This window comes from Opisthorchis viverrini (assembly GCF_000715545.1).
Source record: "Opisthorchis viverrini unplaced genomic scaffold opera_v5_78, whole genome shotgun sequence".
NCBI classification, from domain to species: domain Eukaryota; kingdom Metazoa; phylum Platyhelminthes; class Trematoda; order Opisthorchiida; family Opisthorchiidae; genus Opisthorchis; species Opisthorchis viverrini.
This window is the reverse complement of record NW_008751734.1, coordinates 1,724,378-1,736,799: the sequence shown is the minus strand read 5'-3', so window position 1 is coordinate 1,736,799 and position 12,422 is coordinate 1,724,378. Positions and strand designations below refer to the sequence as shown.

The window sequence follows — 12,422 nt, the reverse complement described above, 5'->3', positions numbered from 1 at the left end:
TATGGACAAAATGGGTGTTAAATATAACGCTCTTGTTAACATGGTTAAACGGGACTTGCCGGTGTACCACTGTCACATTCGTCAAGAGGATACTACCGTACTCAAACAGTTTTATAGAGCTAGTGAAGATAGTAAAAGAATAATAAGGTAAAGAGAAAAATTTACGAAAAATGTCAATGTGACTGCATACAGGCATTGAAGAACATATAAATACATGGAGTCAGCAAGACAGAGCTGAACTTAGTAGTCTGGTAATGCAAACAGAAGCTGAACATCCGTCACCGGGTCCATTGTTTCGGCCTATGATTTCTATGGAAGACCTTGTGTAGACCAAACGGAAGGAAAACCATGTCAATGAAAAATCACGTCTTTCGAGGGAGCAGTGACAACTATGCACGCATTGTGGACATTCACCCAAACCAAAGGCAAAGGGGTATCTCAGAATGTTAAATTGTTGCTCAACCGCTCGTGCCCTATTAGTCAAATGGTCAGCATACTTGCGGAAATGCTGCCTGCTTGGGAATCTCTAGATTTTTGTGAGATGCGTACTACTATCGGTTCACAAAAGAGACTTCCCAACATACGGTAACTCTACTTGGAGGGAAAAATTTCGATTGGAAAAGATTAAAATAGCCATTTCGGCATCTAAAAGTGAAGTGGAAATCCACTGATATCAAGAGTTTGGAAATGTATGAACCTGAGAGAAGTCACATGAGACATAAACCATGAACAGGGTGGTCACTTGCAGTCATGACTTTAGGAGTCATATAATTTAGATAAAATCAATTCTTAATACAAACGGTTTGCGGTTATTCACACATATTGGCAGGGAGAAAAGCTTTCCTAAATGTAGAGAGACAGTGAAGAGCTTTCATCGCTCAACAGAAACCCTATCATCAGACAGTAAGAGCGATGATGTAGGAGGAAGGAAAAGGAGAATTCATGCTGCGTTTCGGAAACACGTTTGGTTTGGCTCGGGAAGCAAACTGTTTCCCGCTTCTTTTTTAGATTGAAGAGAGCTACGGGTGCCTCAAACTCAGGTGTCAAGTCCTGACTGTGTGATAAGATAGCGAATTCCTCGGTCTTTGGTAGGGGTCAAAGGGATGGTTCTGGCGGAGTTGAAAGAACACGATCTGGGTATAAACATGAGGCACGTGGATAATGAGAAAACTCCACTGAATTGTAAGCCACGAATGGCTTGGTTTTCCTGGAATAGACGTTGATCATATAGGATTCAAACAGGGCGATGGGGAACTAAACGAAGGCCAAAATCAGTAGCATGGAATTAGTAGACTAAAGCCGCGCCTTTTCTGCGACCAGCCGGTAAGTGTGTGGAGCGAATTTGAGACCAGTTTCCGAAATTGGTCCACCATGGAATAGGCGGTGAACACTTCACAGAGTTATGGGGCTCTCGCCATTTGTCATCTTTCTTCTTTGAGGATATAAGCACTCGTCCGTCACTCTAAGAAGACCAGAGACAGACTATTCACTAAACACAAGATTTCCAAAGAGTTTGGGAGGGGCGTAATGTGTCTCGATATTAAGGAATGAAGAAAAACAGGTCGTAGTCGGAATACCAGGGCTGAAAGGGATCTGAATTTTTTGCCTAGGGCGCATGGCCTTACAGCCTGTCAAAGGGTGGTTGATTCCGTGTTATTTCTAATATATGACAAAATAACGGTACTTTTCAAGCCACAGGAAAGAAGCATCACTTTAGTTAGGGGTCGTGATAAGGAGAGTTCAATTTTTGTTACATTGAGCCCTTCACGGAGGTAAAATGTAGTTGTTGTAGTGGGTATTTTTGAGAACATTTTCGTAATGCCTCATAAAGATGAACAAAAACCGAACCAGCGTACAAGCTGGCTGATCGCCCAGGCAAGATGTAGATAGCTAGATCTACCCGGTTTCAACGAAAGTAAAAAAGGAACTTTCCGTGGGGAACAACAATATTCCGGATGGCGGCGGAACAGCGAATCCAGGGCCCAGAAGATTAGCGCCTATTCATCCTGAGTCGAGTGTTCTGGGCGATCAATTTCTCAAGTTTTCCTGAAGGTTCATTGTGCTGTAATCTACAACTGATCATATTACGGTGCTTTTGCGATGTTCTTTCCCCAAAACATCGGGGAGATAGTCTAATTTCTCGTGCATTTTCCAGCGTATAAGGTCATTTTTAAGACCGTTCTTCCGACGCCAGAATAAATCTAGTATGTATCTTAGGGTGTAAGATTTGGAACTCAGTCATTCTGACACTTTACTTCCCCAATCTCCAATCAGAGCGCGGGCGATCATCACGCTGACTTTCGTCCAACCTTTTCTGAAATCCGCCTGCGCTCTTGATCTTTCATAGATTAATTGTCGTCACCCACCGTTTTTTACACTGTACTGAATGGAACTTCACCCAAACCATCCTTTTTATCTTTTCTTGTCCGCTGTGCTCGAATTCGTCAGCTTTTACTGATCGTTTTTCATCCCAGTTCTGATTTTCCAAATTTGAGGGCGGATTTATTGGGAGCGTTGCTCGCCTCGGTTCTCTGCTTTAAATACGCTGAAAATCGTCAATCTTTACGTTCCATACCACTGGAACTAGCCGACCCGCTGAGCTGACCGCACTTCACTTCGATCACGACTTGCACTTGCAGCAGCAACTGTACCACAATTGGTTTTGTGCTGGTTAAAAACTTTCATTGTTTTAAGCTGCTGTGGAGTGAAGGCAACATTCTGGTTGCTAGGGCGTCACACATCATTACCGCAATTATTAATTACAGCCTAAGAATGACCTCCAATTCTTCATTTGTGTGGCAGACTCAAACCCTCTCAGCATATCAAAGATGGGGAGTTTCCTTCTAAAATTTTTTGTTTCTTTGATCAAATTTGATTTTCGGCTGTGGCAATGCTGATAAAATGCTCAGAAAGTATTATGAGGGGTTGGTTTTTAGCGCGTAAAACTTGCAGCTATTTAATGGGTGCAGTGGACAGTCTCCATGAAATTTCCGAGACTTTGGAGTAAAGCAGCGCGTAAATTGACATGTTTGAAGTTTTAAAGGAAAAGATCCTAAGAATTTTTGAAAATTATGGTGCTTTTGTCCTGTGCCAGCCGTCTATTGGAAACACCATGTTTCAAGTCATACTTAACTGTGATATCTGACTGTTGTCTCCACTCCAGTGCCTAGTGCCGAGGAAAGAACTCGCCGATAAGAAACACAACAGCTATATTGCGAACAAGCGGGTGTGTGTGAATACAAACGTTACAACCGCCTTGCGCTATTCTGAGGGCACTTTTGACATTGATTCAGGACGTCTGAAAGGCGCTTATTGAACACCCATCAACATCGTGGGTGCTACCATGAAATGCTTGAACACTAATCGTAGTCGGTCGTGCGTCTGTGGCGTGCTTGAACAGTCATCGGCTTTTGCTGAACTGATTGAACGATTGACTGACATGGCCGCTTGCGGCTTCCAATTGAGATTTTATTGGACTTTTAAGTTCTAAGTAGGTTTCGGTCATTCTGGTGTTATTTTCGGGAATCCGACCTTCCTGACACTAATATGGAATACGTCAGACACGTTCACTAGGATAGGTAGGTATGACGAAATGCAAGTTAAATGAAAAACGTAAGCGCTAGGTGAAATTCCCGAGGTAATCCTACCATATTTCCCCACTGCTACTTGAAATATCTTACATGTATTGGTTACTGATCAGGTGACTGTTGATCTGTTCACCAAGGCTGGCAACGGACTTGCAGATGTTTCGTCACCATACGTGGAGTACTTTGTGTTTACCTGGGTGATTTTGCATATAGCAGTTAGCCAGCCACGTTTGAAAGTTACCGGCAAGCTATGCCAATGGATCAACAGCCACCTGATCAACAATCGGTGTCTCGTTTCTTACCGCGTGAATATTCTTCTACAAAATGAATCATATTGTTTAACTTGAGGGTGAACGTAAACGGGTCGAGACAGTTGGACTCTTATGAGTCAACTAGCCTCAAAACAAACGGTTCAATTCTTAAGGCGGAATATGTAGAGTTGTGGCGTACCGAATATTTTTTTTACATCAATTGTGTCACCAAACCACTTTCTGGGCAGTTGTCGTTAGTTTGCCTGCCCAAAAAGCGCGTCCTTAAACGACTCAAGGAGTTCTTGAAGTAACCTGAATAGTAACGTAAGGGGATTTGAAGCCACATCTCAGTTTAGGGTTCACTCCTTTGCACAAACAGATTAGTGACAATAGACCTTTCATGTTTATCAGCCTGAGATGGAACAACGTTGTTTAAATGACCCAAAATTGCTTTTCAACCTTGGATGTAAAAAACAAAAGGCAAGATGATGCCCCTCCTAGGTTTTATTTGCCTTTGAGGAAACCGAAGACGGACGCACGAATGAAGCACGCTATCGAACTGATACCAAGCAGGTAACCAATATCCGTTCCTCGCCATGTTGCCCCCAGCGTGAAGCACAGGATATGAACAGGTAACTACTGGGGAACAAGAAGATTTATCACTCTAAATCTCTTTGGTGATCTTTAACGGTACTGGTCCGGAAAAAATGATAAACGCAATTTTCGTCGATTATAGAGGGCTAATCAAAGTAACGTTGTTAGGTTCTTTTGTCCTGCTACAAAATAATGCTACCTGCGAACCTCTGGGCAGATCCACTTGGTTGCTTAGAGTGAACCTATCATTGTGCCACTAGTGACTGAATGTTGAAGATCAAGACAGGTTAAAAATCGCGTCCGCCGTGGGTTGTGGATTTCAGATCACACCTTGTGTTCTTCTCAGTGATTCAGTCATGTTGTAATGTATCGCGCAGACAGCCGATGCCGAATCTGCGCATGGTTGTACAATGTTACTGTGTTAGACGGAAACACACAGAAACCCACAAACAACTCAAGAATCTAATTTGAAACTTCGTGTGGGGATATCCGTATTTTTCGAGAATGTCGTCGGATCAGATGTGACATTTGGTATCCTGCACCAGGATAAAAAACCGTTCCACTCAACATACAGAGGTGAATAATTGATCAGAAGTCTGTCTTGCTTCATGAACGAAGGAGATTTCTTGGGCACTTGTCATGTTATCAAAAGGTTGCTTCAGGAATTCTCAACATGTCTGTCAGTTTGGTGCCCCTGAACGCCAGCAAATCTTTGTGGTAGTGGTAAAAAACTGGGCCCCGAAGCACTACCGTGTTTGAAAGATCTTAGAAGGATTGAAGGGCAAGCGACAGCCACTATACAATGATATGGTTTTTATTGTCAAAGCCGTCCAACGGATAACATCAAAACATCAATACTGTCTGAAGGAACCTTTACGTAGCCGCCAAAACACGATGCATATCAACAAGAAACGTCGACACAAGAGTATCAATGACTGCGCGCGTTGCTCTACTTACTGAGGGAAATCCGGGATACTGGTCCCCCCAAGGTATCATCAGGAAGAACAAACCTGCAAAGTTGAACTTCCAAACCGTCGAACACTATTTAAGCTGTACAATTGAATTTCCAAGCCGTCGAGAACTTACTGAAATCGTTACTTGGAGAATAAATTGCAGATTTCGTAGCCACAACTGAGAAAGTAGAATGTGCGGTTTTGTCAGCCTGTGTTAGAATGCGATGAGGAATCCGACAAAAAAGCATGAAGTGTGAGGAGCAAGGGAAGTTGGTCGAGTTACCTCCATGCATTTTGCATCACAAAGATGCTTGGCAGATGTTCTACGGCTCCTAATTTTCGGATTCTGTTTGTCTGTTGACGAGCAAATCTACGAAATGACAGGACCACAACATATGGGCTTGGGAATGAACCGAGTAACGCAGCTTTCGTTCCAACCAAAAATCAAAAGACAAGTGATAGACGGACGAAGGCGCATACCTGGGGGTCAACGGTAATTAAACCGAGGTTAACGAAGCTGCTCGTTTGGGACATGAGGAAAGTCCGGCGAGGCCGGTCACAGAGCCCATCAAAAAGCTTAGATAACAAAAAGTATATGTGCCTAGGTTATCCAGTGATAGCATTGTGTTAGGAGGTGAAAAGTAAAGAGATAGTTAAATTCGTAAAGTACATCAGCAGATAAATAAATAAATAAATTTCCTGTCGGGAAAGGCGCGAAATTTGGAGATAGCTGCAGTGTCACTGGAATGCACTGTGGCAGTATCCCAATTATCGTATCAAATGACAACCAAAGCGGCCCCGATTGCAGCATTTTTCACCGAAGTGTGTAGAGAACGAGAGATTCAGCTTGGATTTAACTGTGCCTTTCGCAAACACTAAGTCGGTCTGCAAATGAGTGTATGTCGCTAAACCCGTAAGTTCTATTGCTCAACTGGAAAATGAGTTGGTAGAAACTCGGAGACTGTGCTTAACCGATGAGTCCCTAAATAGGCATAACTGGTTGCGGGCTGTCGGAGAGCATTCAGCAAGATTTTGGGTAATCCGGTCTTTGGTAAAATAGTAATTTAACGGTGATACCACTGATAGGTGAGGCACGCGAGTAGTATGTTTTTACATAAATCCGCTTTGCGTCTCTTGAAGAGTGAGATCGGTTGCGGAATTTGTGGAATCGCTTCGCGGCATTTGCTTGAGTTTGTGCAATAGTCAATCAATATCCAGGTAAGTTCAGGAAGACGCGTTCAAGGAGAAGATGGATATTCAGTTTTTGTGAACAAGATGTATATTAGAGTTTTGCTTCCTTGTCCAATAGTCTGTAACTTTTCAGCTGGCATTTTCTAATAAATAACTCTGCAGGGAAGGCCGGCTTCCTTACTTAAATAAAGCGAATGAAGCTTACCATTCAAACGAAAGCTCCGCTCCCGGGATAGATATTTGTGCTCATCGACGGAGGTGTTAACTATTCCCAAATTTGTGTAGGGATCGCGGTGACACCATAGATGGAATTTTCGGATTCGGCAGCGAACGTGTGTGTGCGTGAGAGCATGCAAATATGTGTGGATACTCTACTCATAAGATTCAGCTGAGTTTCGAGTGAGTTTTCGTTGAAAACCAAATTGATATGCAGATGAGTGTATTTGTTCAAAATGCGTGCGTAACTTGTTGGTGGTGGTGTCACCCCATAGGAATGGCTATCCGCTGGTAGCGTCCGCCCAGTGGTGCATCCGAAGCGGTTTTGATATTCATGTCTATCTTACTCGTGAGAAGAATAGCTAAAAACAGTGCGTATTCAAGCATTCAGATAACCTACCTAAATTTCCACACGTAACGCACTGTCAAATGATAATTATGCAGCCTGCTTTGCAGGTCATACGGAAACGTGCCTTCATGAATAGATCAACCACAGAACAAATAAAATCCTGTTTTTATCCTACATTTGCGCAGAATTAGTGGTAATCATAGCTGTTTTCTGAAGAATTAAGTCTACCGGACTTGAAGAATTTACATTTGATGAGAGATAAACTAAGCACTGCGAAGTCTAATCCTCTAAAATGTGGTGGTTATTTATAGGGTTTGATAAGTTGATACACTGAGAAGTAACTAGTAGGTTGATCGGAGATAAAACAATCAATGTTTGACTGTTATGTAGAATACTTAGGAGACACACTTGTTATATCAAGTTCTGCGTGGCTCTGTTGGAGGGGTACTTGGCTGGCGTGAGGTGCGCGGGTTTCGTTTAAATTGCCAAAAATTCACATATACACCCCTGTTTTTTTCAACGGTAGCCTCAAAATCTAACAGTAGTGATTTCGATTATACGGCTGTCTGGTCCAGTTCTAGCTACAGCTACGGGCGCATTCCATGTTCAAATGAGTGTAGCTCACCAGATGAGCACTTCTTTGTCGTTGCTCATAGTGTGAAAATTTCAAGGAAGCTTCAACGGAACGCTTGTGTTCCTAGTTAAGCCAATGTATTCTGAGAAGGCATGAAGCAAGGAACAGCCACTCTATCCTTATTGGAAATGATCGATATAAAATATACATAATATTATATATGCATATATATATATACATGTGTAAGTTGTCCATCTACAACCAACGAATATCCATCCTAAAGATGGAACGCCGCCAGGTTATCCAATACCACCTTGATGGTTTATTGATGGTTGATTGTCTGTGAAATTCGCATATTGAAAAATGTGCGGTCGTGAGTTCCATAGTGGACCCTCAATAAGGCTGATACTGCTGTAGGATACTTTCAGCTCAGCTCTGGATAAGAAACCATTCTGTCTCTTGTAGCAAAGCTTTCTTATCGGAAGGTCAACATGTTGGTATCTACTCATATGGAGTGATGTAAAACTTCGAGGTTCAATCTACTGGTTGGATCACTTTTAGCCAGCGCGCAGTATGGACTCAGTGAGGTTATTTTTTTCAAAGGAAGACACATGTTTACATGGATGAATTCAAATGTGCTGTCAAGTGTTGCGTTGGTCAATTGATATTTACATCCGTCATTCTCAAATCGGAAGTGCTGACCAAAATACGGTATTTCACTCCACTGAGTGAAGAGTTAGAACCAGGAGTTGCTACCGAGCCTGATCGGAATGCCCGGTCTACGGTAACCTGATGGGCTCAGTTGTGTACACATCGTACTCGCAGTTTAGCTGTGGTGCAGAATTACGGTAGTCAGATGGCGTGATAATGAGCTATAGATATCTTGGGCAACTTGATCGGATCTTCCCCATCAACCGTTGGTAAACTAGGGTTCTGCATGCTTACAGCTTCAAGTTTGGGCAACTTGATCGGATCTTCCCCATCAAGTGTTAGTAAACTAGGATCCTACATGCAAACAACTTCAAGTTCAATCCAAATGGCAGTCATCGAGCATTCTAGGGCTACGGTGAAGAGAACCTTGTCAGTGGATGCGATGTTATTACCGTCAGATGGGGACATGTTTTCTGGAACTCGATGCAGTGACACTGCGATAGCGAAACTGTTCCTCCAGACCCGATGCACCCCCTACAGACGGGGATTTGACGCACGATTGCCCGCGGCCTAAACGCGTAAACCTTCTGCAGCGTTAGAGCACCTGTAACTTATATTGTTAGGAAAACAGATGTTTTTTCCATCGTGTTTTATTACCCAGCGGGTTACTGTACATTTTTTGCAAATTCCACTGCAATCACATACACATTAATTACAATTTTATGCATAATATGGTTAGATAAAGGAGGTAAACGGAACGGTTCATCGCCGAAATCGAGGCTTTGTTGCGTGACGATCTATGCAGATTGGCTGTAGCAGGGATGACGAACAATAGGGCAGTGAGAAATAGAAGGAGGTAAACAGACGTCACAAGTTGACTGACTCGATTTAACAACAGTTCTCTAAAAATCTTGTATTCACAGCATTCGAAGGTGAATTGGTGAAATGGAGTGATAGATTTCGGTTGAAAAATTTGCGGATAGCTTTTTTGGCACGAATTATTAAGTGTGAAATTGTTTTCATTTATGCCACCCGTGTTTACATCTAAGAAGTCCTACTTTCTGAAGAGGCTTGAGGAACAATCGGTAGGTTTAGTGCTGAGCAGTTTTTAGCACGAATTATTAAGTGTGAAATTGTTTTCATTTATGCCACCCGTGTTTACATCTAAGAAGTCCTACTTTCTGAAGAGGCTTGAGGAACAATCGGTAGGTTTAGTGCTGAGCAGCTTCGCCAGGCCAAGTGACTAGATTGTGAAGTTAATCGAGATTTAAGGCGGAAGGCGAACTAATGAGCTAGGTTAGTCTAAATCCGTATAAAGTGTCGCCTTAGGGATCTGATTGAGTGTCAAGACCAACGGGGAACCTAGATGAAATCAGGTATAGCTTAGAGTCTAGTTCTTCCAGTTCGCTGTACATAAAGATCCTTTTCGTTCTAACTAGGAGACCTTGCGTGATCGGTATTGAAGTGAAAAGTGCACGATTCAAGCTTTGCTTATTTTAGGAGTCTTCAGTGGAGCATAATTTCTGTCAAAAGGGATTTGGACAGCAACTGGATGACAAGACGAATGGACGGCAAGACAAATACCCCACGTTTCATCCGATCAACGATGATAGAGAAGCACCTAGAGTGCCGCTATCGTTTTCCGGATTACTGGTTATAATAACCTACAGTCCAATAACAGTCCTTATGTGCGTCATTTTGTGAGATTCCTAAAGAGCCCTCTCTAGAGCGGTCCGTTGAATTCTATTATCAGACTGATGTGTTAGTACGTCCAGCTCTGACGGACTTTTAGAGTTCATCTCGACCACGTTCCGAAAGAAATCACTGGTTCTTACGAAAGTCAGCAAATCTAGACAGCATTTAACATGTCAACGGATTTTTTCTAGCTGTCGTCATTTGGAATGCTCCGAAGTCTGGTTTAGCTCGATTGTTCACCTCCCGCGCATGTACCTGGTAATAACTAATGCGCTTGACATCTGAAATCAATGTATATTTGTACATTGATTATAGTTCTCTGACCTGATCTAAATGAGGCGATATGTAACAAAGCTTAAAGACAGTTCGTTGCTCCTTTGTAGTTAACGCTAAGGATATTTTAAGGCATTGTCACCTCAGGGTTTGACGAAATTTTATCTTTTAGTGGAGGGTAACTCAACCTTGGGTGAAAATATCGGGTCGTTCTAGTCCACCGGAAGGTAAATGATAATCTTTGGTCCCAGTCGAAAGGACATGGAGCTCCGCTTCGTGGCTGATGTTATGCCTTTAACAATTATCACGGTGGAGGCCACAAATTCTTTTAAAAGGGTGTTTTCAAGCGCTTTTCCTGGGACCACATCTGCAGAAAATGCGTTCCATTCGCTTGTCTTTGATTCCCCCTAGTAAGCATAATCAATGCATCGAAATAACCTTGAAATTTCAATGCGCCATGCAAATTTAAACATTCGAAGTGTTAATAGATCTGACGGTCACATGGTGCTCAAGTTTCAACTGACAAATTCATTTTGTGATTAGCAACAAAGTAGCTTCTCTATTTGATACCAATACAATCAGGTTTCGTCATAATTCAAGAGTACGAAAACGCCAAGGTTCCATTAATCCAGGCCAGATCCATTCAGTTCACAAATTTTACTCTTCCTTTCATTGGTAGACATGGTGAGGAGTTGGAAGCTGCTCCTCCTATTGATGAGGTGTGTGGCTACCCAGTCACCCACATACTTGACTGTTCATCTCAGCGTCGCTCACTGGATCACGAGACTCGTCTCTTTTTCATGACCGCAACCACGTCACATTAAGGTGACTCATCAGACGTCCATTGTCTGCACTGTCTAGTGAGCGTAGCAACCACCCATGTGCTGACGCGCCCACATATACGCAAACGGACTTAGATATAGGGCAACCGAACACAGTCAGCACACACACACACACAGGCTCGCGCGCGCAGGGAGCAAGGAGTCAGCCAAACTGCGAAGGAAACACGTTCCCGCTGTTCGGACTTTCACCAAGGAACTCTCACATACGACATGTTCCCTTTTGGACTTGCTCCCATTTCGCATTGTATTTATTTTTATACGTGTCGCAACCCACCACTGTCAACCATGCAAAAAAATCTTTTATTAGTGCATACACCTTCTGAGTTGTATCATGGCTATCCTCACCTATGCACTAATAGGTGTGTCGAACCTCAGTTATGGTCTTTGACCTGGTTTATCGTGACTTTTTTGATTCACTGATATAGTGTGGATGATGTTTTTACATACGGCTTAATCTGAAAACGACCATCCAGAGAGTTAAAAGGAAGGTTAAGCAGTAAAGGTCTCCAGTAAAAGAGGGTAAAAGCGGATAATTCACACAACACCTGATTTACTAGATGCGATCTCTTAAAAAATTGGGCATCTAGGTAATCCGTAGCACTCCACTTTTTCTGCTCGTTGTGTGACAATTGTAGTCCAGATGAATCATAAAACAGAGTTCTTGAAATACTGGTTCAACTTCCACATACAACTGGATATGTAATCGGCTCTACGAATGGGCCCGACTGGAAGAAATCCCAATGACTAGGTCCTACGGATAATCTCTTTTGAGGAAAACACATAATCTGGTAGTAAGTATCCTTGACAAAAGGTAAGTCCGGTGACTAAAACCAGCACATCGTGCACCACCGTGTTGTGATGTAATTTTGCCCCAGAAGAAAACTTTTGTTCACTGTGGAGAGTAGTCTTCAGCGCGTTAGTCCATTCCAGAGAGAGCCAGAACTACAGCTGCCAGCTTATTTCTGGAGGCAAGCCGTCCACCGTAAAACAACATATTTTTGGCGGACCTACATTCAATGAAACACAAAATCATGTCACAATTTGTTGATTGCTTTTCTTTACGGAAAAGATTGCCGAAGATTGTCATCCTGGATTGACCTTTATCCATCGAGTGAAATGTCACTGAAGTCCGACCAAAGTAGAGACTGCAGGGTAAGTTCTTTATACATACATACATATATATATATAATCTTCCAAAGGATGGGGCATAACATCTTCCGAAGAAGGTTGAAGTTTATACAGGATG

General features: G+C 42.6%; 2 protein-coding genes across 2 annotated transcripts in view; one reads left to right on the top strand and one right to left on the bottom strand.

Annotated features, from left to right (window-relative positions):
• Positions 1 to 484: 484 nt before the first annotated feature.
• T265_04645 (hypothetical protein) overlaps positions 485 to 12,422 on the top strand; it is a gene marked incomplete at both ends in the record, with an annotated part of 15,255 nt that continues 3,317 nt past the window's right edge. The window contains 2 exons of the mRNA XM_009169427.1: positions 485 to 585; positions 11,014 to 11,053. Of these exons, the coding sequence (XP_009167691.1) occupies positions 485 to 585; positions 11,014 to 11,053 (141 nt within the window). The remainder of the gene's footprint in view (positions 586 to 11,013; positions 11,054 to 12,422) is intronic.
• T265_04646 (hypothetical protein) overlaps positions 6,668 to 12,422 on the bottom strand; it is a gene marked incomplete at both ends in the record, with an annotated part of 13,709 nt that continues 7,954 nt past the window's right edge. The window contains one exon of the mRNA XM_009169428.1: positions 6,668 to 6,756. Coding sequence (XP_009167692.1) covers positions 6,668 to 6,756 — 89 coding nt within the window. The remainder of the gene's footprint in view (positions 6,757 to 12,422) is intronic.